This window comes from Phalacrocorax carbo, chromosome 18, assembly GCF_963921805.1.
Source record: "Phalacrocorax carbo chromosome 18, bPhaCar2.1, whole genome shotgun sequence".
Classification (NCBI taxonomy): Eukaryota; Metazoa; Chordata; class Aves; order Suliformes; family Phalacrocoracidae; genus Phalacrocorax; species Phalacrocorax carbo.
In genome coordinates, this window is record NC_087530.1 from 11,654,362 (window position 1) to 11,682,015 (window position 27,654).

A 27,654-nucleotide genomic window follows, 5' to 3' on the forward strand; every position below is an offset into this window, starting at 1 on the left:
GTCAGACCTGAACAAAGGCTTGTGTGCGCGAGGGCTTGGTGACCTTCCCAGTTATAGTGATTGGATTAATAAAAACCATCACTGTGTGTACAAACCATGTCTCTCAAGTCTCATTTTTAGCACACTTCCATGGATTCTCTTCTTAACTCTATGGTCACTTTATGGCTCTCGGAGGTGAGATGCTGCAGCGGGTGATGCATTACTTTTTAATGATGGCAATGACCGATTGTAACTGATCCATTTGTAACCGTAACAGATGGTGCTGCGGACGGGCTGTTGACTTGCTGCTGTTAGGAGAGCCCTCAGAAGGGCTCCTAAACAAGCTGCTGCAGCTTGTTTTGTCTTCTTTTTTGCCCAAGGGTGAGGCTGTTTTGGACATGATTTGAGAACCGGGTTATTGTCTGTCGAGGGGGTAGGATGGGGCAGGAACAGGCCCAGAGCCAGGGGTACAGCCCAAAGCTCCCCCGCTCACCGGCAAAGCCCAGGCACTTGCTATCGAGTTGTGTGTGTCTTCCTGGTATAACAGCCTCTCTTCTTTCTTGGCTGCCTTGGTCACTAGTACAATAACAAGTAAGATGGTTTGTGCATATATTTGTTTTTAATTACAAGTCAAAGTACATCTATTAAAGTAGTAATCTGTGCTTTCACGAGGTACAGAAGGACAATATTGTCTCATACTTTTTACTTTTCTGCTCAGTCTGGCTTAGCCAAGCCACTGCTCGTGTGTCGCTGTATTTATACCTGTGCCACAAAGTGCAATTTTTTTTGTACCAGTGTAAAATGTGACCTGTGGTAGTAAGCTTGACCTCTGCAAGTCACATTTAACGTGTTTCATGTTTTACACGTGACAGCTAAATGAGACCAGGAAGCTGTTTTAATAGAAAAGCTCTGGAGCTACAGGATATAAGGCGAGGCTGTCAGCCCACCGTGACCTAGGATGTACCCACACCTGAGGACAACCTGATTCCTCCACAATTTTGTTCTGTTAACTTTATTCCACACTGTATACATCCTCAATATTTTGAGTTTTTTTTCCTGCTAAGTTAATTTGCACAAATTTTCTGTTTTGCAGAGTATTTACATAGATGATACCATCTTCCTGCTCTCCCTGCTGGAGTGGTTGGAAAGATGACGACTGCAGATGTGAGCCAGTGGGATGAAACTCTTTGTGGTACGGTTACTTGTCAACATCCACAGTGCTGGGATACACTAAAGAAAACTGAGGATCCTTGCATCCGTTTAGGAAACTCAATTTTTAGAGCCTTTTGGAAAGGGAAGGTAAAGTTACGGGTAAATTCTGATTTTCACTAAAGAAGGGAAAAGAGCATTCTTGCTCTTCAGATAACTAACTTGGAGTCCTGATGAAGTTAAGGCAGTTTTGGGGTTTCACATGAGGTAGCTAGTCAAGCTGAACACTGTTCACAGATACTTAGATTTTTAAAGCTGGAAGTGTTCTGCAGGTTGCCTAGTCTGGCCTGTATAATGGGTGACCTCACCAGAATTTATCTCAGTAGCTTGTTCAAATAAAGCCTCTCAACTTGGATAGCTGACATCAAGAAAGAGAAATGTGTTACTTTTTCTTGGCAGGAGAGTATTTCCTACCACAGGAAATGAGTTGTTAAATTTAGGTGCTCAATTTCCAACATGATTTTTTCCTCATGTATATACGTGCATATAACCGCACTCACTAATGATTTTATTCCACCTGTGGACCTCAGCAACTGGCTTTAGTTTAGTCCTTGTAAGTGACGTTTGTGTATCAGCTGCCTGGAGCTTGCTTTATGTACTCACTGATGGCTTTCTAGTGCGTGCCTGTAGGTGTGAGCTCCTGTTTAACCAAGTGATTCATCAGTATTATACCAATCTTGCAGTCCTGTCCTTAAAGGGTATTCTGCTGGCTGTCAACAAGGACTGGCTCACTATGGGTAGATAATTAAGAAGAAAGAATGGTTATACTTGCCTTACTACAATTTCTCAAGATACACAGGAGTCTGACCACGTGCCCTCCCCTTCTGTAGCTGGAGAGAGCCCTTCAATGGCAATTCTGAGCAGCAAAGTGGCTGTTGGGGTTGCAGGAACCTTCCTGCCCTTAGAAGGAAGGGTTGAGGCTCTGCAGGTGCGGTGCATGGCTCAGCAGACACTGTGGTGTGAGAGATGCATTTTTGGCACTTAGGCCCTGGGAATGTGCTCTGCATGTAGGAAAAATTGTGGTTGCTATAAGGTAAATTCTTGTTGTTTGCTTAGCTAGAAATTCTGGCTATTGTTAAATGGAACCATTGTGGCAGTGCACTCTAGAGATTGTCGTTATCAGATCCTCGGTGTTCATCTTGTAGTTGCTTTACTTTTCTTAGATGAACTTCCAACACAGAAAACAGTAAACACCTCCCCCAGCCATCCTTCAAGGAGGAAGATTAGACGTTCTGGGGGTCACAGGACTCCCTCCGCCTCTCCTGCACCCTCTCTTCTGCATTCTCTAGTTCAAGAAAGCTCAAAACACGACACTGATATCAAGAGAATTACACTTAAGGTCTATCTGTGAGTTTAAAGCCTGCGGTAAGGGTGGGCACTCCAATGATAGCCTGCTTGTTTTTCTCAGAATTTCACAGAAATGTTAAATTTATAGTTGGGCTGCAGTAGGCACAGAGCTTACTAAGAACACACTGTTAGTACAGATGGGTTTGAATCTAGTTTGACTTTACTTTTGTGAAAATGATACTTCAGTATCGTCATGGCCAAAGAAGGAAAAACTAAAATAACATCAACAGCAGATTGTTCCTGTATAGAGCAGCGACTGTGGAACACCTATATTGTTTCCATCATTTTTGAAGCCATATTACGGCAGGTGTGATACAAGTCCTGTAATAAAGAGGCTGTTACTGCAATAGATTATCCTCATCCTCTTCTAAAACTGAGGGAGGGAGCATGCCAGAAGGTGGTATGCATGCAAGTTGATGTTCTGATCTGAAAAACCTTCACTCCAGGCACTGAAAACAATCCTGTGGGGTCTGCTGGGAAAGGCTCCCAGGTTGCAAGATTAAATGTAGGCATAAGGCTCTGTGAGGGCTTGAGCCTGCAAATCCTTAAGTGTTTCTAACCCCTGCAGACCTGTGAGTCATTTCACACCTCTTTCCCCTCATTAGTGCTCACTGGATCCACCCTAAGCTGCTGGTGAGAGCAAGTTGTCACTGGAAGTCAGTCCGAGGGGCAGCGGAGTGCTCAAGCCCAGAGTTATGTGTGTGCCCTATTGGCTATCAGTGGTTGTAACAAAACAGCAAGAGGCCAGATGTTCACAAAGCTGCATGCAGGGACACAGCTACACAGCTCAAATTGGAGCGGCTTCAGTGGTGCTGGATGTTGTTGCAGGGATTTGCATTTAGTAGTTTAAATTTGTCTGGGGACTTTCCATTGCTGCTCTGCTCTCCCTTTTTTTTTTTGTTTAATTTTTTGGTTTATTTTTGGTTTTTTGTTTTGTTTTGTTTTGTTACAAAAGAAGAATGAATTTTAAATACTTGATGGTATCCTTTTGCCCTGGTTTCAGCCGGGATAGAGTTAATTTTCTTCATAGTAGCTAATATGGGGCTGTGTTTTGGATTTGTGCTAAAACCAGTGTTGATAATGTGGAGATATTTTAGTTGTTGCTAAGTAGTGCTTATATTAGTCAAGGACTTTTTCAGCTTCTCATGCTCTGCTGGGTGCAGGAGAAGTGGGGAGAGGAAGGGACACAGCCAGGACAGTGACCCCAGCTGACCCCAGGGATGTCCCACGCCACACGGCGTCATGCTCAGCACATAGAGCCGGGGGAAGAAGAAGGAAGGGGGGACATTCGGAGCGATGGCGTTTGTCTTCCCAAGTCACCATTATGTGCGATGGAGCCCTGCTGTCCTGGAGATGGCTGAGCACCTGGGAGGGAGTGAACGAATTCCTTGTTTTGCTGTGCTTGTGCACGCTGCTTTTGCTTTACCCTTTAAACTGTCTGTATCTCAACCCATGAGTTTTTTCATTTTTACTCTTCCTATTCTTTCCCCCATTCCACTGGGGGGAGCGAGCGAGCGGGCTTTGTTGCTGGCTGTGGCTAAACCATGACACCTTTTTAAAAGCAAATAAGCTTATACTTTGTTATTATACTTCCTGAATTTTCAAGTGCATCTGTCCTCAAACTTAGCTCTAATGTCTGGAATCATTCCATCTTTTCTTTCCCTAAAGACAAACCAGGCACTGCAATGAGGAGCCCTGTTCCCAGTGGAGTGCGCTACCATGTAGATGTCACTCACACATTTCCTACCTCAGCTCTTCTAAGGGTAGATCATCTCTGACTAAGGCCTCCCAATACAGCAGTTTCATCCTCAAAATGTCCTCCTGGGATCATTTTTTTACCATAAAATAATTCAGCAGTTTTGACTATCAAAAAAATTGCCAGCCTAAAATTCTGTTGATTGGATGGACTTTCCTATCTGACCTAGGAAAGGTATTTGGACAAATTACGTGTACCAGTTAAGGAGCTATTTTCAGCTGCCCAGACCAACTATTACATTAATGCTAACTTTGTTAATTCACTTTGGAAAGTGCTTTGAAAAGGAAACCTGTTGGGTAACCTCTGATTTGCCTTCCACACTGTTCATTTGCATTTGTTTCCCCATGAATCTTCCTCCTATTTGTATTGTGGTTCAGAAAGACCTATTTTTCCAGCCTGAACCCTGCAGCAGGGTCAGACATTATCTCACCTGGACAGATGAACCTCATGCTCTTTAATAACATTGTAAAAGTGAGTGCTTTCAGCTTGGAGGGAGAGGAGCGCCTTTCTGACTGTAGATGATATAATCATTGTGAAACAATATATGCAATAATCAGGCTCTGCTAATTGATTCAGAATGCAATTTAATCCACAGAGGTGGCTTAAAGTGGCCACATTAAGGCTGAACTAACGGTGTGCTGCCACCCAAATGGGATCCAACTCCAGTGGCTGCAAAATGTACAGTAAATTTGAGTTGACCCTGTTGTAGCGGAAAGTCCTTGAACTGAAAATTGTTAGGGGCTGGGCAACTCTTTTGGGAAAATGTCTCGTGCCTGCTCTATTCTTGTGTTCTCCCCTAGGTCTGTCAGAAACAGGATACTGAGCTCCACAGACCTTTGCCTGACCCAGTACATCTGCTTTTATCTTCTTAAATATTCTTGAATTCTATTAGGAAAAGTTTCTTCACTGAGAGGTTGGTCGGTCATTGGAACAGGCTCCCTGGGGAAATGGTCACAACCAGGACTGTCAGAGTTCAAGGAGCAACTGGAAGATGCTCTTGGGCATATAATTTAATTTTAGGTAGTCCTGCAAGGAACAGGGAGTTGGACTCGATGATCCTTATGGATCCCTTCCAACCTGAGAGTTCTATGTGCCCGCTCCCATGCAGGGGCAAAACGGGGGAGTCAGGATCATATAGTTATGGGAGAGAAAGAAGGCGGCTGCCCTCTCAGCAGCAGCCTTCAACTAAATTAACTTAATCTGAACACAGAAGTGTAGGAGAAGCTTAGTATGTTTTATTTTACTTTGTGTTTGTGCAGGCTAGAAGTGGGGCTTACCCAGGTGATGGAGATCTCTGCCAACAAAAAGGGCAACTTAAACCTTTCTGTTGTGTCGTTTCTGGCATTTGACCTCTTGTCTCCACCCATCATATGCCCTGACCAAATGTTTGGTATGCCGATGCCAGAAATAGTTAATTTTCTGTGAAATTTGTGAGCTAAACTGGCTCACTGAGAGGTTGAATGGTGCCAGGCCCTGGAAAGCAGTGCCCAGGTGCACAGTGCAGCTAGCTGATAGAGCAGCTCAGCTACTTCATGCAGCTTCAGAGTGTGCACACAATTCAGCTCAGGTGACAGGCAATAACTTTTTAAGCTGTTTTAACTTAATTTGATCCATGTGACCATACTAAGGCTAAGATCATCATTCCCAAGAGATCTTTTGCTATATTCAAACCTACCTCTTTTATGGGAAGTGTCACTACAGTTTTTAAAGACCAGGCTTGATTATTATATTATTTTTATTGCATTAAAATAAATAAGCAAGCAGTGGATTAATACTTAGCATTTGTCAAAATCCAGTAATCCACAGCAGCACTGCAGGCTCACAAAAGCGTAACTCTTGAAGTGCCTAATCGTACCCTGTCTGTATGCTAACTTCGAATGATTAATTTTCCTGAGACGGCGGCTTCTAAGCAGGGTTACTGTTCAGACAGTGGAAATCTGGTTCTTAAGTTGGTCCCAAATAAGCATGAAAAATATCAAAAGCCTGAGCTGAAGCAGTGTCAGAGTGAGTAACATATCCAGAGGTAACCACTGCTCCAAGCAGCAGAGTGTTGGATCCCAGCTCTGCGCAAGGCAGCAGAGTCTGAGAGCAGGGACTTAGCATCGCAGCCCCAGAGATCAGGTAGCCCCAGTGTCTGCACAAGAGCTTCTCGGTGGTAACAGCTGCTCCAGCGACCTGTGGGAGCAGATAATCCTTGTCCAGGATTGCTCTTCCTCACCACTTGCTGTTGAAGTTTTTTGCTGTACTTCCACTGTATTTATTTTTTTGCATATGTTTCTGCTTGACCTATAGGTTGCCTTCTTGATCGGATGTAACGGGCCCTAGGGCTGCTGCAGAAGGATGTTCAGATCACATGTCCTCTAAGAGACCTGGAATGTCTCACAGTGCTACTTTGGCAGCCCAGAGGGCCAGCCGTGCCCTGGGGGGCACCGAGCCCTGCATCGCAGCCGGGTGAGGGGGGGGATTGTCCCGCTCTGCCCCGCGCTGGGGCGGCCTCACCCCGAGCGCTGTGGGCAGCGTTGGGCGCCACAGGACATTGAGGGTATAAAGCTACTGGAGAGTGTCCAGGGGAGGGCACGGAGCTGGGGAAGGGTTTAGAGGGGAACCCGTGCGAGGAGCGGCTGGAGTCCCTGGGTTTGTTCAGCTGGAGCAGAGGAGGCCGAGGGCAGCCTCATGGCCTCTGCAGCCCCCTCCCGAGGGGAGGAGGAGGGGCAGGGCTGGTCTCTGCTCTCTGGTGCCCAACGCCAGGCCCCGAGGGAACGGCAGGGAGATGTGCCAGGGGAGGGTTAGGCTGGGCATTAGGGAAAGGCTCTTCCCCCAGAGGGTGGTGGAGCCCTGGCACAGGCTGCCCAGGGAGGCATCATGGCACCAGCCTGGCGATGTTCCAGAAGCACTTGGACAAGGCCCTCAGAGACACGGTGTGAATTTGGGGCTGTCCTGTGCAGGGACAGGAGTTGGAGTCGATCATCTTTGTGGGTCCCTCCCAGCTCGGGACATTCCATGATTCTATGATACTTGTCACTAGTGTAATCGAGGGTTCAGAGCGCTTGGGGAGCAATGGTGCTGTGCGTGTATGTAGTGCTGTAATTAGCTGTGCTTTTATTCAGGTTAAAGCCTGTAAGGTGGGTATATGGGTATGTGGTAAACACCTTGCCTATGAAAGTCCCACTGCCTTAAAGAAATGCAAAGTGAAGGACAAAGCCTTGATGTGGTAAGATCATGTGGTGTGTGTGTAATGATCCTGAATTAGGTGTGTGCCCAGCCTACGGCTATTCTGCAGGCTAGAAGTGGCAAAAGGGAAAAAGGGGGAGGGGGGAAAGAAGAATAAATTAGTTTACTGTTACCCATTGGTGCTATGGGGCCAGTATCTCCCCTCAGCCTTCTGAATTGGGCTGTGCTGTGTTCCTGAGGGTCACCCAGGGGTTGCTCTGATTGCCTGTATCCTCTGTTGCTGCTGTTTCCTCACTACAAGGGGTGACAGTGGGAGGGTCTGCCAGCCCCTGTTGGAGACGCTTTGTACAGGACATTTCTGTAGTGCTCAGGAAGCGTTGCTGTGCTTTGAAGGGATCCCATCCAAATTAACCTAGGATGTCTCCCCTTACCAGCCACAGGGCAGGCGAGGGAAGCAGCCAGGCAGTTTCTGCAGCCTCAGAGTGTTCAAGACAGGTGAAACTCTTTCAGGTGAAAGAGTTGAAAATAACACAGGTGAAAATAAAAGAAGAGCTTCTTGCTCTCCCACCTGTTTCTCTGCTGTCTCGTGGAGAGGAGATGATTTATGGAGTAGCTCCAATACAAACCACAGCCTGGTCGTAGCTGCCATAGTATGAACAGTTTCAGCCACAGTTTAGCCTTAGCTGTAGAAAGGGGTGAGGGGCAAGATGAACTGTTTTCAGAGTTCAGTAAGCTTGGCCCTGCTGGAAGATGGGCACAGGAACAAGTAGCTGTGCATGCAGGCTGTCCTGTGCTCTGCATTCCTTGTGAGTAGCCATGGAGGTTTGTAACAGCTCCTCCTCACGTGGAATTTGTTACGGATCCTTTGCTTGCCCTAGAAGGATTCGTTGTGCTTTAAGCCACGGACATCCCGAGTTCTTCCAGCAATGCCTCACCAGTGCAGAGGCCAAGAACTGCTGTGGGTTAGACCCTCTGCATGTTCAGGCAGTTAATTTTTTGGGGAAGGGGTAGAGAGAGAGATTTAGAAAAGGGATCAGCCAAATAAGTTTGTTACCCAAAGCTATGGGTGAAAAATGCCAAACATGTCAAGTCCTATAAGGATGCAGAGACAAGGTTCTTGTAAAACTGATGACATTGCAGACTCCAATGTCTCAGCAAAGCAGCAGTGCTGAGCTGAGCTATGTGTTGGGATCCCGCGCTGGCCGTGGGAGACACTGCAGAAGGGGATGGACGGCCTTGTGCAGTGGCCAGGAGCAGCTCACGAGGCAATTGCTAACATTGGGTCAATGCTAGCTTAATCCTCGGTGCCGCGTCCGCTCCCTGCTGGGAGGCGCAATTTTGCAGGAGTGTGGAGTCCCAAATGCACCTGCCTTGAAAGCCTGCCGGTGGTGTGAGCAGACGGAGCTGCAGTGTGGCGAAGGCAGCAGCAAAGGCCGTGCTGGGGCACGGTGTGGCTATTGGCTGCAGTTGGCTCGCAGATTTGGGCTCCAGCAGGTTGTGCAGACTCTGGGATGTGAGCGGAGAAGGTGCGGTGTTTCTAAAGATACCCTTGCAGCAAGGGAAACCTTTCTTGGGTCCCATCTCTGCTGGTTTCCTCGCTGGCATTTTTCAGGGAATGATTCAGCTGTGCTGGCTGCAGAGGTGGTGTTAGGGGCAGGAGCAACTCAGCTGTGCCCCGTACTCGATGCTGTAGACCTGGGGGAGAGGGGGCTGCAGCCATCCCACTGCTGGAAAGTGCTGAGGTTTATGTGTCTGCCCTACAGGGCAGACTTTGCTAATCCCAGAAATCTGCCCTCAGGATTGCCCAGAAATAGCCCAAACCCTTTCTGTTCTAATTGTCCTTCCATTTGGGAAGCCAGGTAATTTTTCCCAGTCTGATTTAGTTTCTTTAGTTTTAAAGCTAGCTTCAACCTTGTGGGTTTTTTGTTACTCTTTTGCTGGAATAACTGTCTAAGCACATGTTTGGATTTGAATATCCAGCCACAGGCAGATCCTAGTGCTGGCAAACTGAAATTTGTGACCGAGAACTGTGTTAAAATTTAAAAGAAGGTCATTAACTCCCAAGCCAACCAGCTGAATGTGCAGTTTGCTGGAGACTGTAATAAAATGCAAAAATGCAGGTTAAGGTCAGTCCCCAGAGGTTTGAATGTTAAGAGGGAAGTTAGAAAGAGTGGTACCTCGCTGTTGGGAGCCAGTAGAGAAGGGGGCTGTTGCATGCGCCACCACCACCATCTCTTCCCGGCATGCAGTTTAACTTGTAACTTCCTAGTACTGGAGCTCTGGTCCCCTGGGACATTTATATACTGTTTTTCCCCCTCCTTTACAGTGGCGGCAAGGTCAAAGGCTTGTGGCAGCTAAATCACAGCTTGAGCACAGGACACTGGTGCTTGGACATTGCTGGAGAGAGTGACTGTCCCACATAGGAGTCATGGAGCAGCTGGGAGAGCCAGGGCTCACGCGTAAGTGCTCAGATGATTTCTCTGCTAGTTTGCAGTGCTGCTGTGTCTCCTGGGTGAAGGATGGATTATGTCTGTGCAGGTACGTGTTTATCACCACTGAACCAGATCCTGGTGCCTGGAGGAGATGAGGGACTGCATCTCCCACGTGCCCTTTGTGGGGTGTTGCAGATGCCCAGCTCCTTGTGGGATTGTGTCTGATCTCAGGGCTCACTGGTAGCACCTTGTGCTGCGGGGTGGAGCAGACTTGACTCTGCTGGGTTTGAGAGTTAGGAGCGATTTTTGCAGCCAGTGAGCCTCAAGCCCTCTGGGAGGAGGGTGTGGGGGACTCTCTTAGCCTCGGAATCCCAGACTTCCACAGAGACTCTTCTTTACTTTTACTTTTTTTTTTTTTTAATATTATTTTTACAAACCCTATCTCATGGGATTCTTTACCAAAATGTGTGACACTGCCCGCTTTAGATAGAGAGACAGTGCGTTTTGTTACTTTCCTATTTGTCTTTCCCTTTGCCTCTTAAAAGCATTTTGCAATACAGGCGTGGAGAAGGCAGGCTTTGTGTGAGCCTGGGGAGCTCCTAGGAGACAGGGTGGCATGTAAAACACCTCTCGCTGCATGTGCTGGGGAGAGCTGCAGGCTTGGCAGTGCCGGAGAGGAGCGATACAAGCCGTAGTCTTGATGCTGTTGTGGGGATGTGCAGTGGAGGAGAAAAGGACATGGCAAGGCTGGGCTGGTACGCACTCTGCTTGCATTTAACAGAGGTTCAGGACACCTGGGACCGACAGGTCTCTCTTGCTTTTATGTATGTGTGTGTGGCGTGGCTCCATCATGGGATGAGGGACGCTGCTCTGCCCTGCTGCCCTCGTGGGGGAATTAACCTGTGACTCCGCAGCTCTCGGGCTGTGTTTGCACTAGGTTGGCACTGGGTCCAAGGAACTGTTGGAGCGGGTCCAGAGGAGGACACAAAAGTGATCCGAGGGCTGGAGCCCCTCTGCTATGAAGAAAGGCTGAGAGAGTAGGGGTTATTCAGCCTGGAGAAGAGAAGGCTGTGGGGAGACCTTATTGCGGCCTTTCAGTACTGAAAGGGTGACTATAAGAAAGATGGGGGCAACCTCTCTAGCAAGGCCTGGTGTGACAGGATGAGGGGTCATGGATTTAAACTAAAGGAGGGTAGATTTAGACTGGATATAAGGAAAAAAATTTTTACTATAAGGGTGGTAAAACACTGGCACAGGTTGCCCAGAGAGGTAGTGGAGGCCCCATCCCTGGAAATATTCAAGGCCAGGTTGGACAGGGCTCTGAGCAACCTGAGCTAGTTGCAGATGTCCCTGCTCACTGCAGGGGGTTGGACTCGATGGTCTCTAGAGATCCCTTCCAACCCAAACCATTCCATGATTCTAAGGGCAACATAAGACACTTGTGCTGCACTAATCCTGCACTTCTCATCTCTGTGGATCCTTCCTGGGCAGTTGTTTCTGATCCTGAAGGGTTACTGGCCCATGCTGGTTCCTCTGCTCTGTGCTGTGGCTGGGAATTCTCTCCATCAAGGCTCCCATATCTGGATCTGTGCACTTTTGTCTCTATCAGCATGGGATCCCATGGCAGGTTCCCAGGTGGAGGTGTGATGGCGGTCAGTGAGGAGGGGCAGACTGGGGCTGGTATGCCATCTGCAGGGTGCTGGCCACAACCATCCAGTTCCTCCCTGTGCAGAGCCTCCCTGCTGCTCTGAGCCAGAGCATGTCAGCAGGTTGGGAGCTGGATGTGAGCCAGAGCTTTGCAAGACTTTCCCTTGCCTGTCCAGTGGCAGCTCAGCATCTCTAGTGTCCTGGAGAGCTACTTATGGACTAATGAAGCCCTGATAGGGCTGATCATCTGTTTTAAATATAATAAAATGTAACAGCAGAGCCTCTGGGATGCACTTGCTGTGTGGCATGTAAAGCACCATGGCCAAGGCTGCAGCTGAGACATGTGCCAGGTGTGACTCCCTCTGAACATGGGTCTGTGTTCTGCTGTGACACTGGACCTAGTGAATTGCCATTGCTCCTCTCCTTTCTGCCCTGTTCTCATCTCCTCTTTTCTCTGGCAGGGACAGGGGAGGATCGCCGGTTGCTGGAGTGTCTGCCAGCCCTGACGAAGGGGCGATGCAGGGCTATACGAGTCTCCCTGCGGAAGGAGCGGGGACCATTGGGGAGCAGGAGGAAGATCAGCCGTGCACAAGTGAAGGGAAGAGGTAAGTGATGGGGGTGTGAGAGGGGCTGTGGGCCGGCTGGGAGCTCAGCCCTGGCCAGGAGTGTGTGGAGGGGTGACCATGTGGGGGAGTGGCAGGGGTGCATGTCCAACCCCCTGGACTCTACAGAAGATCCTGTCCTTTTCCATCCCTGAGAGGTCAATATATTTAGTATTCCTTCAGTTGGATGTGGGCTGGAAAATGGAGGTACCTGCACAGCACTTACAGCAGCCATCCACACTGGCAGCACGTCTGCTCAGAGCCTGTGCTGGGCTGCACCCTTGTCTCTCCCGACCTTCACTTCACTATTGCCCACCTCTGCCTGGGCCCAGGGCAGCGGGACCTGTGAATTGGCCACTTCCACCCAGAAGGCCTCTACAGGGCTGACCCAGGCTCAGCACAGGCCTCCCATACTGCTGTGGACCCTGTAGCCTCACGGCAGTGCTACGAGGAACCAAACTCCTTGAGCGTGGCATTTCCTGCAGCATGGGGTGGTGTGGGAGCAGGTCCCCTCTGCTGGGGACTCTGCTGGAGATCAGTCCCCCATGGGGCGCTGCGCTGTGGGGAGCAGGGCTGCATGGATCCGTGGGTGGGAAGCAGAGAGTTCTGGGACAGCCCAACCTTTGGCCAGGGTCTTTTTTTTTTTTTTTTTTTTTTTTTTTTGAGAAATCATATCTCCATCATTCCTCCACACTCTCCCGAGCTTGTGCTGAGCTCTGGGTGCCTCCCAGTAAGCTGTGGCATAGTGTCCAGAGCTGGTGGGTGCATCACCAGCTCCCGGGTGATGGAAAGGACTGCTCTGGGGTCTTGCAGAAGTGACCCCATGAGCCTGGGGGGCTTCTTGCCTCTTTCCTTGTCATATGAGAGCCAAGCAGGTAACCCATGCCGTGCCATCCCTCCCTTTCTTGGCTCACCCCCGCAGACCAATTATCTTGCACCCTTTCCTTGCAATAATTTCCCCAAAGCGCTGTGAATGCTGCTGTCCCGTGTTGCTCCGGTGAGACAGTTCCCCGAACAGCTGAGCATGTGCTAGCAAATGCGATGGCATTAACAGTCACAGGGATTACTTACAGCCTGGCACACTGCAGAGGAGAGGAAAGGTTGCTCCTTTTTGCAGGAGCTCATTCCTAGTGCATCAGCTGGGTGGCCATGGGACGGCGCTGGCGCGGGTCTCGGGTCCGCAGGGGAGGGCAGAGGGCTGCCCGCATCCTTGCGTGTGGCCGTGGCACGGGGCTCAGGCCTGTTTGCCGAGACAGGTGCAGCCCCCGTTCAAATCCGCGGGACCAATGGGAGCCGCGCCGTTCAAACGTGCGGCGGTTGGACACGTGTCCCATGGAAACCCGGCTGCTGTCGCTCCCTGCTTAAACGGCTGCTTGGCTTTCCTGGGCTAGGCAGGGAGGGCTCCAGTTACTGGCTGATTAGAGGTGTCCTGCCATGGAGCTCGGCAATGTCCACAGAGTCTCGCTCTGCACCCGCCGGGCTGACCCCCTGGGAGCTTCTTTCTACCTCTCCACGTTCGGTAAGCATTGAGCTGCAGCCCCAGGGAGCCGGGGGTGCACGCAGGAGATGTGGCCGTGGCCCTGGCTGGTGTGGCACGGGGAACTGCAGCAGGTCACAGCCAAAGCCCGGTGTGGTATGAACGGACTGGAGAGCTGCTCCCCAAAGGCATTAACGCTGAGCAGCAGCCTGCTTGCTTCTGCCTCGCTGAGCCAGAATAATACGTGGCTCCACTGAGCTGGCAAACCGGGGAGCGCCCTGAAACCAAGCTGCAGCCACCAAGGTGCGCTGCAGCAGCCAGCCAGATGCTGATTACCCAGGTCGTTTTGCCCCCTGGATGGGCATGAGCTGGGATTGCTGTGTAGGGCTGGCCGGAGCTGTGGCCCCCCTTAGGGCAGAGCCCCATTTTTTCCTTATTTGCTCCTTGTGGGTCTTTCTGTGGCTGCCTCAGTTTTGCTGCATGGGCTTGAAGAAGCCCATGGGCAGTGGTGGCTTGGCTCTGCGGGCTGGAGCCGGCCCGGCGATGGCTGGGCTACAAGCCATCTATACCCACCCTGCAAGCAGGTGAATTTGGCAGCAAATGTCATGGCTGTTGCTTGTGGTGTGTGATGGCTTGTCAGCAGCCGTCTCACGCAGAGGGAATTGGGGTGCCCCCCCCGGTGCTACTTTTTGAGCAGCAGTTTTCTTTCAAAGCTTCTGTTTGCTTTAGCGACCAGGGCAGGCAATCATGGAACGTGCTGTTAAAGAGGCTGCAGGGAAGCAGAGAGGGTTACATGAGTAGAGCAGGGTGTCCCTTCCCTGGGCAGCCAGGGATGCTGATCCTTGCTCCTTTCGGCTTGTAAGTGTCAAACTGCTGAGGACACCCTGAGAGCTGAAATCCTCCTGTCTTGGTCTGTAGGACTTATGCATGCCAAATAATGTGAGTTTTGTGGTGCCTCTTGGCTCTGTAACCATGTCCAGGCCAAGCATCACCTCCGCAGCCGCAGTTCCCTTCATGGGCTGACCATCACTGGCAAGACATGGCGTTGTGTGCTCTGAGCAGGACAGCAGTGGCAGGATAGGGCCAGCACTACCCTCTCCACATGGGTGACCAAGGAGAGGGTCTTCAAAAGGCCTGGTGCCAGGGCCCGAGGCTGTAGATGGTGATCTCAGGGTGCTCTGCCTTGTGCCCATGGGGACCTCCCGCCCAGGCAGTTATGTGATGCTGCTTTCCTCTGGTAAGAATCCCCTCTGGTGTGTGCATCGATGGCTGTTGGCTGTCCCAGGCAGGGCAAAACATGTGTTTTTCCTACAATAAAACAGAAAAGCATTTAAGGAGCAGAAACCCAGATTTTCCGTTTGGCGAGGATCATCCATAAGGAACAGATTTTCCTGCCTGCTAGGTCTGCTCCCGAAGGCCAACATTCATGTCTCCTTTAGCCTGGCAAATTTCTCTCATGGGTGGGAACCTGTTTGATTACCTTCTTGTGCTTGTTCATACCTGTTTCCACCCTGTTCACCTTGTGCCAGCTTTGTTCATCAGCTTGAGTTGCCTCTTCTGGCCCTGGGGGGTCCAGATGGACGGGGCCTGGGCGCCCTTGCCGCTGCAGCCCTGCAAGCCCAGCTGAGCCCTGCTCTCTGTGATGGGGTGCACACCCAGGAGCTGCATGTGGGTCCTGTTGTGAGATGAGCTGTCTGCTCTTTTGTCTCCCTCTGGCCTTTCTCTGCACTTACTTTCATTTATATTAACCTTTATTGAACACAGGTCACCTGGACAAGCTGTGTCAGGGCCTCTCTGCTGAAGCTGTTTCCCTTAGTTCATGTTAGGGATGTATCAAAAGAGATAAACCCGGGGCATAATGTTTTTCTGACCCTCTGATCTTGGAGCAAGGTGGCAATGCAGCCCAAGAGCTTGCCTTCACAGGGGTTGTGTTTCTGCCTACCCAGGTCTGGAGGAAGGTTACTGCTCCGTGCATCCAAGAAAATGTGACTGCTGCCACTGAGCTGGTCTGCCCAACAACAGAAAATCCCTTCCACCAGCTCAGGCTGGATTGTCTCTGCTGACAGCAGCTTGCCTCTCTGATCTGGCCCCATACAAGCACTGGAATTGCTGCAAAGCCAATGAGTGCTTCCCCAGCATAGCAGGCTGGGACCCCTTTGGGGCCAGACAGGCTGGCTGGGGTGGGTTGGGGTATGCGATTTGTCCCCTTTGTATGCCTTGGAGATGCGTGGGAGCAAATGCATTGAGAGAGAAATGCCATCTGTTCCTCATGGGAAGGATACTTCCAAATCCTTTCTACTAGGGGGCAATCTGTGGTACTTCTGAAAAAGGCAGAACTACCCGTTTTCTCCCTGGCTTCCTCTCCTCTCGTTGGTGCTGGTGTAGCCTGAGGCAGGGGCTGTGGGCGCTGTCTGGGCACCAGAAGCTGCAGTAGTGCACACGATGCGTGAGGCTGCAGTCCTGTCTGACCCAATCCCTTGCTGTGCAGAAGCCTTGTCCCCTTGTGCTGCCCCGGGAACTGAGTGGTCCCAGCCATCCCCAGGCCAGGGCTGGGTGTGGAGCTTCCTCCCCCCGCATTACCCAGCACAAAAGCTTCCCTTCTCCTCCCCAGGTCCCCAGGGCTCTTTCATTGCTGGGCTGACTCCTCGTCATGCTTGGTTAGACGGCGGCATTTTGCTTTTTTGTTGTAACGGTTGTTACATGCTAATAGTGGAATGGCAAGAGGGTTCCCACAGCATCAGAGGTCTGGAGGTCGCAGAAGGCTTAAAGTCCTAGTCCAAAAGGCTAGGCTGGCATGATGAAACTTGGGGACAATATTCTCACTGTTATAAATCAGTATCAGCTTCAACAGAACTGTCCTGATTTACCCCACCTGGCTCTTGCTTTAGTTTCTTACCTTGCTCTCACTTGCACGTGTATACATGCACATAAAGACATGCATTTTCACATGTGCACACACATGTGCTGTTTTCACACATGCAGATGGACACATGGACACACGTGTGAGCTGGAGAGAGGTTTGAAAATTTTATGTCAATGTTTTTGGAGTGAAAAATGAGATATGAATTTTCTGAATTGTTTCAGGTTAAACAAGCTGATAAGTTATCCCCACCCCAGGAAACCTAAGCCCTTGGGTGCGTCTTTTGCAAAATGAAATGTTGGTTTTTAATTTGAAAGATGTTTAGATGTCTGTAAATTGTTTACAAGTTTATTTTGTTTGTTGTGTTTTGTAAGCTGGAAGACAAGTGAAGATCAGGTATCTTACTTTGGAATAAATGATCGTGCTAATGATGCTTTCAATCTTTTGATTCTCTGGGGGCATTGGGAAATGTTCAGTTTTGGGTTGGTCCAGAATAATTACAGATTTCAGACCCTGCATCACCCCTAAAATCCGCACATCCTATCCAGGCTGGCAGGTGGCAGCTCCTGGGGAGCCCCTGTGGGAAGGTGTTCAGCAGGGCGGAGTCTCCATGCCTGAGAGGAGCCAGTGAGACGGGGGCTGGCAGCCCCCAGTAGCGCTTCAACTAGACCCTTGCAAATGCCAGTCTTCATGCTGGTCTGAGTACTGTGGATAGGTTTTAGGGCTGATGCAGAGTCACTAGTGCATGGGAAGGTGAGCGTATGACTGTAAGTAAGCTGGCAGAGCAGGGCTGCCACCCTGGGACCCGTGCCCTTGCTCGGCAGGGTTTTACACGTGCGGCTCTCCCAGGTGCTGGCCTCCTGCGCAGTGTCTGTGACTGCCTGGGTTTTCAATGCTGGGAATCGGTTGCTGGCAGACAGGTCCAGGCAGTGCTGAAAATCACAGGTTGCAGCTCTAGGTAAGAGGTGGGAGCTCAGGGATCTGGCACAGGCATTTCAAAAGGCAGTGGGAACTCCAGGTTGGATTTGAAGCTGTGTAAGAGCTGGATTTTATTCTCAGCTCTGCTGAAGGGCCCCCACCTATGCGCGGAGTGGGCTGTGAGCAGTGTATTCTTCTGCAGTTGTGGACACTGTGTTTTCAGGTGGTGACTTTGCCTGTCACCAGCCAAAGGTGTGTTTGGGATGCTCCTTCCATTTTGCTTTTTCTTTGGAAATAATCCACCCATCTTGTCCTTGCACCTCTGAAGAGGGGTTTCTGGATTCAGTGGCCCACCTGAGCGCCCCCAGCCTTTGTACCTGGGCTCCACAAGCCATAATAGCTTGAGTTAACTAGTGCTCATGAGCCCAGAGGTTGGATCTGCCTGCGCAGTCCACACTGAGAACAATTCCCCAGCAGGATGCTCAGGCTGAGCTGAGTTACTCTGGTGTGGTCCCTGTGGAACCCTGATCTGACACTTCCCTGGCTCCATCCCTCCCACCTCCTCCCTCTGCTCCGACTCCTCCCTTCCTCTCTCTCCTTAGGCAGCTGTTGTGGTTTAACCCCAGCCAGCAGCTCAGCCCCTCGCAGCCACTCACTCACTCCCTCCCCCCTGGTGGGATGGGAGAGACAATTGGAAGGGAAAAAGTGAGAAAACTCATGGGCTGAGATAAAGACAGTTTAATGGGTAAAGCAAAAGCTGTGCGCGCAAGCAAAGCAAAACAAGGAATTCATTCTCTCCTTCCCACCAGCAGGCAGGTGTTCCCCAGGAAAGCAGGGCTCCATCATGCATAATGGTGACTGGGGCAGGCAAACGCCATCAGCCTGAGTGTCCCTCCTTCCTCCTCCTTCCCCAATCTCTCTACGCTGAGCCTGACGCCATGTGGTGTTGGACATCCCTTGGGTCAGTTGGGGTCACTGTCCCAGCCGTGTCCCCTCCCAAGCCCTTGTGCCCCCCCAGCCCAATTGCTGGTGGGGTGGGGTGAGGAGCAGAAAAGCCCTTGGCTCTGTGCAAGCCCTGCTCAGCAGGAATGAAAACATCCCTGGGTTATCAATGCTGTTTCCAGCACAAATCCAAAACACAGCCCCGTACAAGCTACTATGGAGAAAAATAACTCTGTTCCAGCCAAAACCAGCACAGTAGCTTAAAAGGCACTGATGGGTAGAAATGTTGCATGCTGGGCTGCTGTCTTGTAGAGGCGGGCTCTGCAGCACCCATGAGGGACTGCTGGGTCCCATGGTGAGCTCTTGCTACTGTGCTGTGCCAGTCCATGTGGGGAGAAGCCTCCTCCTTAAGGGCTGCCTGTGGAGTGGGTTAGATTCTGGTCCTCCTTTAACAAGTCAGATCAATCTCCTGCTCCAAGAAAGATCCTGTCATTTGCTCCAGGCACCAGATCTTGGCACTCTGAGCTCTCTTTCTCTTCTATTTTGTTCTCTGCCCTGTTGAGGGGCACAAGTGGATGCCCGTGTGCTCTTATTAAGATCTGCTCTTTCGGCCTGTTAATGACTGTTGGAACCACCCTGCCTTTGATCTCTTGACCATGCTCCTCGCTCTGCTCATGATGGCGATGTGCTGCTGGTCCCCTGCATGGCTTGGAAGGCCTGGCAGTGGGGAGCTGGGCACCCCAGGCGGGCAGGTCCTGCTTCCTGGCTGTGGGTAAGGCAGTGCATTGGGAGCAGGGGAAATCTCCACCCAGACCAGCTCTGAAGTCATGTTTCTTTCATGTGGCTTCTCAAGGCTCTCCCCTACCACCACCTCCTCAATCAAAAGCTCTCGGTCCTGTTGTACAGGGAACCAGGCACTTCCCCGGAGGTGCTGCGTCACTGGGAGCCAGGGGTCCTGCTTGGTCTGAGCCCCCCGGGGCTCTGTGGTAGAGGGGTTGCAGGATGGTGGAGCATTGCTCTTCCCTGGGGATTGGCTGCCTCTGGCCTCGTTGGCCACCTGTGTCAAAACACATGACTGAAACCATTCTTGTTTAATTGTAGATTAAAGCAAGTATTGACTCCTGGTTTTAGGTGATTACCTGTCTGCTCACCAGCCCATACTGTCTGGGATCCCCAGGAAATGCAGAAGGCTGCAATGTGGGTACTCTTGCCGTGCTTTGATTGCTGGGGGCTGGGTTTGTGCTGCGAGCAGTGCTGCATTAGTCCTTGTCCCTGCATCTTCTCTGCTCGATAGTGCTGGCAGCAAAAAACTGTTGCTGGACATGACAGTCAGTGAAGGGGTTTTTAAGCCTTTCCCATTTCCCCAAAACCGCTCTGGAGAGATGAGGCAAGCAGGGAGGAGGCGTGCATGAAGCAGGGTCCCACAGCAATGGATGGGTGAATGGAAGCAGGTCAGTGCCACGGCCCAGGCTCCCCCAGTGGAGCCAGCCTTGGCTGACCCTGTGCCGGCATGTTCCTGCCACCAAAGGCATCGGTTATCCTTGGCATTCGTCCAGGCCATCTGCAGCTTGGCCCACTGTCACCTTCTGCAGGGGTGACAGCCCCTTGCCTGCACAGAGGCTCAGGGGAGAGGCAAAGGGGAAGTTGAATCTGGGCTGGGGGCAGGATTTGAGCATGCTGCATCCCTCTAAACAAGGGCTAATTCATCCCACAGCCACGGTTTCATCTTTCCCCTCTGCCATGGGCTCGTGCCTCCTGCCATCAGTTCACTGTGTGCTGAGAAAAAAGTATTCAGGTTTTCCCAGAGTGTTTTTGCATCTGGAGCTGTAAGACTTTCTTGGTAGCAGAAGATGTTTCCTCTCACCTCTTTCCCCTTGGCTCCCTGAGCAATGCCCCTGTGCACAGGGGTGGGGAAGCAGGATGGGTTTGGCCCCGTGCAAGCCTCAGAGCCGCAGGACCCCTGTGCTGCTGAGTGCCAGGGGTGGTGGGCGAGCCCTGCCTCCTTCACTGTCTCTCCTCTCCTTTCCTCTAGGCCAGCTGAAGCTGTCCGTCGAGGTGCAGGGCCGGATCCTGGTGCTGCACAGTGAGTATCTCCCGGGGACACATGGTGAGGGCCCCAGAGCCATGGTGTGGGCAGGAGGAGGCCAGGTGATGTGGGATGATTTGCCTTACTTTTTCATTCTCCACCCCAATGTCTTCAAACCCAAAGCAGACCTGGATGGAGGAGGAAGCTCCTGGTGCAGCCTGTCCTGGAGGAACCTTGCAAACTGCTTTGTGAAGCACCAGAGGGTCTTGCAGAACCCCTTTCCCCTTGTGCGCTGGGGTTTCTGTCTGGCTGACCATGTTTGTCACTACTGCCTTGCCGGGCTTGTTAGGAGGGAGCTTAGCCTCGTTCCGACAGCCCGTTCTGGGCTACCCAGACTCTGCTGCGCATCTATTGCCTCCAGCCACAACAGCTGGGAAGTGCAAGGTTCCCAACTGTCGGCGGCAGCAGCGCAATGCTGAGTCCCTGCCAGCAGGGCTGCCATCAGGATGTGGCCATTCATATTTAACTTGATGATACATTTGGCTCTGGGGCAGGAAGCCCAGAGCTGTGTGAAGTCAGGCAAATGAAATGCAATTTGCCATCCAGACCCTGAACTGCATCTGCTGCCGACCTCACCCACAGATGCTTGTATTTACAGCATGGGTATATTAAAGAAAAAAAATACAGTAAAACCCTTCACCTCTTTGTGGGTGCCCAGTGAGACCAGGCTTCTGGGAGGTGTGCACAGGGTCCTGTTGGGGTAGGAGGTGGGTTTGGCCCCAGAAGGAGGGAGCACTGCACAGAGCAGAGCGCTACGGCATAGGAAGATGCCTTCCCTGCTGCTCTGGGGCATGATCATTTCATTTCCTTTCCAGTCATGGAAGCAAAAGGTCTGATGGGAAAGGAGTACCAGGCATGCGACTCCTATGTGAAGGTAGGTTCTCCTGGGGCTTTGCTTGGGGAATTTTGTGCTTTGTTGGGATTTTGTGGTTGGCTCCTCCAAGCATGTCCTGGGCTGCCTGTCCCTTCCCTGTCCTCCTCTGTCCTGCTCTGGCCGAGCATCTGCAGCATGCAGGGAGGTGGCTGGTCTCTTGCCCAGTGCTGGAGGGTTTTGTTGGCATGGTGTCTGCATGGAGCCAGAAAAGCAGAGGACAGGACCCTGCTAAGGGCTGTGTCAACCATTTGTTGCAAGAGCATCCCACTGGGTGCCCAAGGACCGGTGGGTGTAAGTGTTTGGCTAGCACAGTGTGGCCCTGGGCTCTCCTGGAGGTCACCTTGGCAGGCTGCTCCCACTGTGGTGTGCACAGCGCAGGAAGTATCTCCCCTACAAGGGGGCTGCAAGTCAGAGACCAGCCAGCAACCTTTGTGTACATCTGTCCATGATTCTTCTGCTCTTTTCCTTCCCTCCCCTGCTCTGAGGAGTTTTGTAATGCAATCACTTGACACACATAGGGTAAAGTGATCTAAACCACCACAGGCTCAGCTGGATCTTTGAGGCTTAGCCATCCATGAAAGTGGCTGTGCTGGTCTCCTGCAACTACAGTGGCAGAGCTGGCAGCTGTGTGCCAGTGCTTGCTTTGAGAGTCCTAACACACTGCTTGTTTTCCTCTATGAAGATGTCGATTGTGCCAGATGCTGACTGGAAATGCAGGCAAAAGACGAAGACTGTGCCAGACAGCAAAAATCCTGTCTTCCATGAGCACTTTCTTTTGTGAGTATGACAGGGTAGAGGTAGCTCTGACCCATTTGTCAGTGCCTTGTTCACACTGAGCAGCGGGGGACCCACGTGGCTGCTGTCCCAGGGTACCCTCTCAAAGCCAAGACCCTGTGTTTCCTTTTACATTATGATCTATAATAAACACGCATCATGCATGAGCAGGTCTGCTGCTGAGATGAGGAGTGACAGACATTATTCTGCTGTTTTTTATAGCTGAAATGCCTTGAACTTTTGGGCAGAGCTCTGCAGAGGCTCTTAAAGCTGTTGGCACACAGGATGGCAGCCGTGCTCCCGCACGGTTGGGCAGGAGTTGGGCAAGCACACTCTATTTCCTAGACCTTGCCCCTGCAATAGTATGGCGAGCGAGGAAGTATCAATGAGGAAGGTAAAAGGATTTCCTATGGCTACGGCATGTCTCTGCATGGGAAAGGAGCTGTATGGCTTGTTGTCTTCCAGTAGAGCTTGTCATTGCTAGCTAACCAGTCTGTGTCAGACCTCTGCCCGCACGCAGCTTTTGATGAGGATGGTTGTTTCAGAGCATGAATTGTGGCTTGTTCCTTGCATTTACCCTTTGTTGTTGGATGCGTGTCTTTCTGCAAGATTACTTTTCCCCTTAAACCACCTGAGCGGTGTCCCTAGTGCCTGCTCAGGAGAGGTCACATCCTTTTGCAGTTGCCTGTCAGGAATGTGAATTAGTGCAACAGTGGCTTGTTTGAGGAGGTTACTACCTGGGGTGACGCTGCAATGCTCTGTGCAAAGAATGGAGGAGGAGGTCTGGCTCTGAGGAGGGTGAGGGGTCTCTGGCTGTGAGGGCAGCCCTTGCCAAGTGCTCCTGGGGAAGATCAGTGCTCACAGGCTGTCACTGTCCCCTCTGCTTGTTACAGCCCAGTGCAAGAGGAGGATGAGCAGAAACGTCTCCTGGTCACAGTCTGGAACCGAGAGAGAAATTCCAGGTAAGTGGCTGCCAGCTTGCCACACAATCTCTATCAAATGGGGCTGGCATGGCAGCTAACCTGCCGTGTGCTCTGGCTACCCTGCACGAGCTCCTCCAGTGCCCTGGGCCTTGAGGGCTGGCCCTGATGTAAGGCTGCCCTGCATGAAGGCTGCGGGCCGGTGAGGCAGGAGGAGCTGAGCAGCGGGGCTGGGACTGGGACCTGCTGGTAGGGTGCCCCGGCCGGGGTCGTTCTCATGGGCAGCCTGTGCTGCTGAGCACCACGCTGTGTGCAGGCTGGTGGAGAGGAAATCCTGCCCTTGCTGCTCTCTGTCGGCATTGCTGCTGCTTGGTAGCCATCACCTGGACCAGCGTTTAAAACTCCTGCAGCCACTCACGCCTGCACTGCTGGCTAAAGTCAAGTGGGGCTGGAGCGTGGCTCTGGACTGGGGACCTTCCCTACCTCTGGGGGCAATGCAGTGAGGAGGAAAGCCCAGCAGCAAGGGGTCTGGGACCTCACAGGCTGTGCTGCCTGCTCAGGCAAGCGGCATCTGCCTCCTTGGCCAAGCTCCTGCCAGCGTCAGGTAGGCTGGAAGTGACCAGGATGCTTCAGCCCAGCTCCTCCTTGCCTCTGCTGCAGCTGAGCTGTACGGTTACACCATGCTTGCTCAAAGCATGGAGCAGGAGGCATGTCCTGGGCACTGCCCAGGTGCTGGCATTGGTAGGGATGTTTGCGGGGTCCCTGCAAAGGGGTGCATGTGGGGAGCTGGTCCCAGGGCAGTTTTCAACAGGTGTGTGCTGATGGTCTCCGGCTCTCCTGCAGGCAGAGCGAACTGATCGGCTGCATGAGCTTCGGCGTCAAGTCCCTCCTGTTCCTGGACAAGGTACCTCCATGTGGGATCACAGCGTGTGGGACTAGGGCCTGGCTTTCTCAGGTGGGTGGGTGGATGTATCGCACCCTTGGGGCAGCAGCAGGCTTCTCCCACTGTGGGATAAAGAGGCTCTGAAGGTGCCCAGGGAGTTCCCTGGCCCCATTCTCGGTATGGATGGCCACTCTGAGCCTGGTGTTGGTGTGACTGCTGGAGGCAGGGGTGGGGAGGCTGTTAGAGGAGGGATCCTAGGACAGGGGGTGTCACTCCCTTCTGCAGGGACACAAAGAGAAGAGCAGCAACTGAGGTGCAGAGAGGTGGCCCCAGCGAGTGCTGCCTGCTCTGCTCACAGCAGGGCTGCCTGGGGGACAGGAGACGGGGCCAACCTCGCTCAGCCTGCTGGCATGTGTCACTGCTGGGTGGTGGCTGAGTGGGTGCGGTGGTGGGGGGACACTCCTCCTCTGAGGAGTCTGCCTGATTCCTGGTGCTCAGCAGCCAGGGCTTCACCAGCTGAGGTGGTGGTGGGGAGAGGGCAAATGCAGAGGTCTCAGGCTGTTCCTGGAGGCAGTGGTGCTGCCAGGCTGTCTCTGTGCCAGAATCCATGTTGCAGATTTGGTCACAGTACTGCTGCCCCAGCCTGGCTGCTGCTCGGTAATACAGCTTTCACATCAGCTGGGTTTGCCTTCCTAAAAAAGCCTGCAAAGCTACTGCTGTATATGACTCCTGCCGACCCACTAAAACGTGGAAATGTTTCATCCCAGCCGCCAGTAGTTAGGGGTTTCATCCCTGGACAGCCCTGGTCTGGTGTTGGCACATCAGAGTACCTTGGCAAGCTGGAGAGGGCTCGTGAAGGTGTTAATACATCACCTGAGGTTGAAATTTACACCCTAGCAAGAGGTTAAAAAGGAGCTGTTTGTGGCAATGACCTGAGAAGAGGGTAAGAGGTAGCTTGATCATGGTCTTCTCTGGAATTTTAATGAGTGAGGTGCAGCTTTTTTATAACAGTGAAGATAATTAGGCAGAGCAGCTCTACACTGCAGCTCTCCCCAGGAAGAGCCTCTGCTCTGGTCATATTTGGCCTCCCCAAAGACATCCCCTTCTTGTCAGATTTTGGTAGTGAGTTTCACAGGGTGTCATTGTGTGCAGAGAGGATGGAGGGTTCATGTGTATAGCATCCACGCCCAGCACCCTACTCTGGCAGGGACGGGAGGAGGATGCTGGGGGCGTGTGGTCCACCTGGGACATCAGCTGGGGCTGAGAGGAGTTGGCCCTCTCTCCTGGGTGCTGCATGATGCTGCTGGGTATCTCCCCGTCTCCTTAGTTTCCTCACTGTGGATTTAAAACACTCATTTTAAAATGGGATCCTTCCTCTGGCCACTGGGACCGTGGTTCCTGCAACCCCAGCCGATGCCTGGGCTGGGTCCAGGGTGGTTGGTCCCTCCGCCTCCTGCTGGCTGCCTGGGCAGCAATCAGAGACGGCGGCAGTGCCCTGGAGGAGAGGGATTGCCAAAGTCAGCTCTGCCCTCTTTCCTTCCCTGGCTGCATGGGTATAGGACAGGGGCAAAGGAAGCCCCACTGAGAAGCACACAGCACTGCTGAGGGTTGGTTTAGGCATCCTCCTCTGGTGCTAAGGCGGGAGCTGTGTGCTGCCTGAGAGACTGCCAGCGGCTGCAGACATGATATGGACAGTTTTACTGGAGACTGGTTGTTTTTCTGTACCTTGTCTCCCTGTAAAAACCTAGAAGCTTGTTACTTCAGTGATGCTTGGTCCCTCCTTGCAGGGGGGGTAGAATTTTAGCTGTTGCTGTATCTTAAGAGAAGGAGTCCAGGCTGAGCCTCTGTGTGTGAGCATGTCTGGCCAGCCCCTGTGTACTGGCCTGGGGCAGCTCCTGCAATGGGACCCCTCTGGGGCTATGGGCAACCAGACTGAGTTAAATGGGGTGAGTATCTGCCCCTGCATTGACAGCTTCTTTCCTCCCACCCAGGAGATCAGCGGCTGGTACTATCTCCTTGGTGAGGAGCTGGGCAGGACCAAGCACCTGAAGGTGGCCATGCGGCGGCTGAAGCAGAGCAGAGGTGTGTCTCCCCACTGGGATGTCCTGGGGAGTGTTGGCAAGGTTTGGAAGAGGAATCAACCTGGTGTCCGTCCTTGTGCTGGCATGGAGCAGCCCCAGCCCCATGGCACCTGTGCCTCCATGAGCACTTCTCAGCCCTGTGGTGCCTAGTGGGTACCAGGATCCCAAAAGACTGATGTTGGGGAAATCTTGGCTGGTTCAGCAGGCTCTGCACAGGCACTGAGCTTTCCCTTTCAGCCCTCACTCCTGCTTACCTGGGGCTGCCTGGGGCTCTCTATGGGGACCCCAACTTTGCAGCCACATCTCTCCCTCTTCCTGGGCCTTTCACTATGCTGATTCCTGCCTCTCAGACTTGGGGCTGATCACATGGCTGGACTCTGGCTCCTGGGGTCTGTGCAGGATGGTGGGGAGCTGCTTCTGCCTTCGTCTCCTTGCTGTGCTGCCAGGGTGTGTGGAGGAGGACGCATTGGCACAGAACAGGTGAGAGAGCAGTGCCTGTCCCAGATATGCAGCAACCCCACAGCTGCTGCCATGCAGCACTGCACCAGCCTGGAAGAGATGTGACCATGACATGTAAAGATCTTCTATGTAGTGTGTAGACGCGGTGTAGGGGGAGAGGGATTGTCAGGAGACGTGTGCTGCCAGGCTGATATGGCCTTTCCCTTTTTTTTTTTTTTTTTTTTTTAAGAGCTGATGCCAGGAAGTCACAGTGCAGCGCAGGAAAGCCAGGATGCTGCAACCATGAAGCAGCTGAAGGTGGGTATGCCAGGGCTATGACCCTCCAGGGGTGCGAAGACATTGGGGTCAGGAGCTGGCTGGCAGTGGATCCTATATGGAGGGGTTTTCAAATAAGCCAAGGGACAGAGTATTAGCAAGGGTGATACTGAGGTGGGAGCTGTGTCAGTCTCCCTGTTGACACCATGGCTTTTATAGGGAATTAGTCCCTATAAATATAGGGAATTAGTCCCTATAAATATATATATATATATATATATATATAAAAAATTAGTCTATAAATAGATTGAGCACCAATTGGTGGAGGTGAGTGATGTGGGTAGTAACCCCACACTCGCTCCCTATTGCCATATGGGGACCTCCTGTTCTTCCAGTGTATTGCCACAGAGACAAAGCACCAGCCATTGACTGGGAGCGATGGGGAGTGGGAGTGATCGGGACAGGGCTGGCCGGCTGCCTGCCACACGGCATCAGTCCCTGGCCGTCTCCGTGTCTCCGTGGATGGGTGCGTCTGCTCCCCTCCTCCTTTCACGGCCATTTGCTCTGGGAAGGGAAAGGCCCATAGTGGAGCCTCAGTGATTTATAGGAAAGGCAAGGATGGGAAATGGGAACACAAACACATAGCCTGCGTCGGAAATTGGGCTTAGCCGGCCCCGTGATTTATCTGTGCCGAATTCCGCTTTGCTGCTTCCCTCAGCTGCATTTTCAGTTATTTGTTTTAAAGCGTAGGATTGAGCAAGACAAACAAAGCCAGCGCCCCTCTCCTCCCTTCCTCTCCGGCAGTCGCCACTGACTTGAAAGATGGTGGCTGGGAAGGAAGATCAATCCTCCTTCCAGCTCCAGCCTGGCGGTGCGGCAGGCTGGGACACTGCGCCCGGGACAGCCCCCGGCAGCGCCTCCGACAGCTGCCGTGCTGCCAGACCCCCTGGGAGCACTGGGGCTCCTCGTGCCCCCTCCCTAG

General features: G+C 52.1%; 1 protein-coding gene across 6 annotated transcripts in view; it reads left to right on the plus strand.

Annotated features, from left to right (window-relative positions):
• Positions 1–9,617: 9,617 nt before the first annotated feature.
• RGS3 (regulator of G protein signaling 3) overlaps positions 9,618–27,654 on the plus strand; it is an 82,866-nt gene continuing 64,829 nt past the window's right edge. For 2 of the 6 annotated variants that reach the window (XM_064469087.1, XM_064469089.1), the window contains exons 1-9: positions 9,618–9,921; positions 12,003–12,146; positions 20,373–20,423; positions 21,242–21,300; positions 21,983–22,077; positions 22,968–23,036; positions 23,838–23,898; positions 25,869–25,959; positions 26,647–26,714. In XM_064469087.1, the coding sequence (XP_064325157.1) occupies positions 9,891–9,921; positions 12,003–12,146; positions 20,373–20,423; positions 21,242–21,300; positions 21,983–22,077; positions 22,968–23,036; positions 23,838–23,898; positions 25,869–25,959; positions 26,647–26,714 (669 nt within the window). In that variant the 5' untranslated portion in view covers positions 9,618–9,890. Of the gene's footprint in view, positions 9,922–9,960; positions 10,001–12,002; positions 12,147–13,501; positions 13,663–20,372; positions 20,424–21,241; positions 21,301–21,982; positions 22,078–22,967; positions 23,037–23,837; positions 23,899–25,868; positions 25,960–26,646; positions 26,715–27,654 lie in introns of those variants that run through there. The other 4 variants (XM_064469090.1, XM_064469091.1, XM_064469088.1 and 1 more) reach the window with 3 other exon arrangements.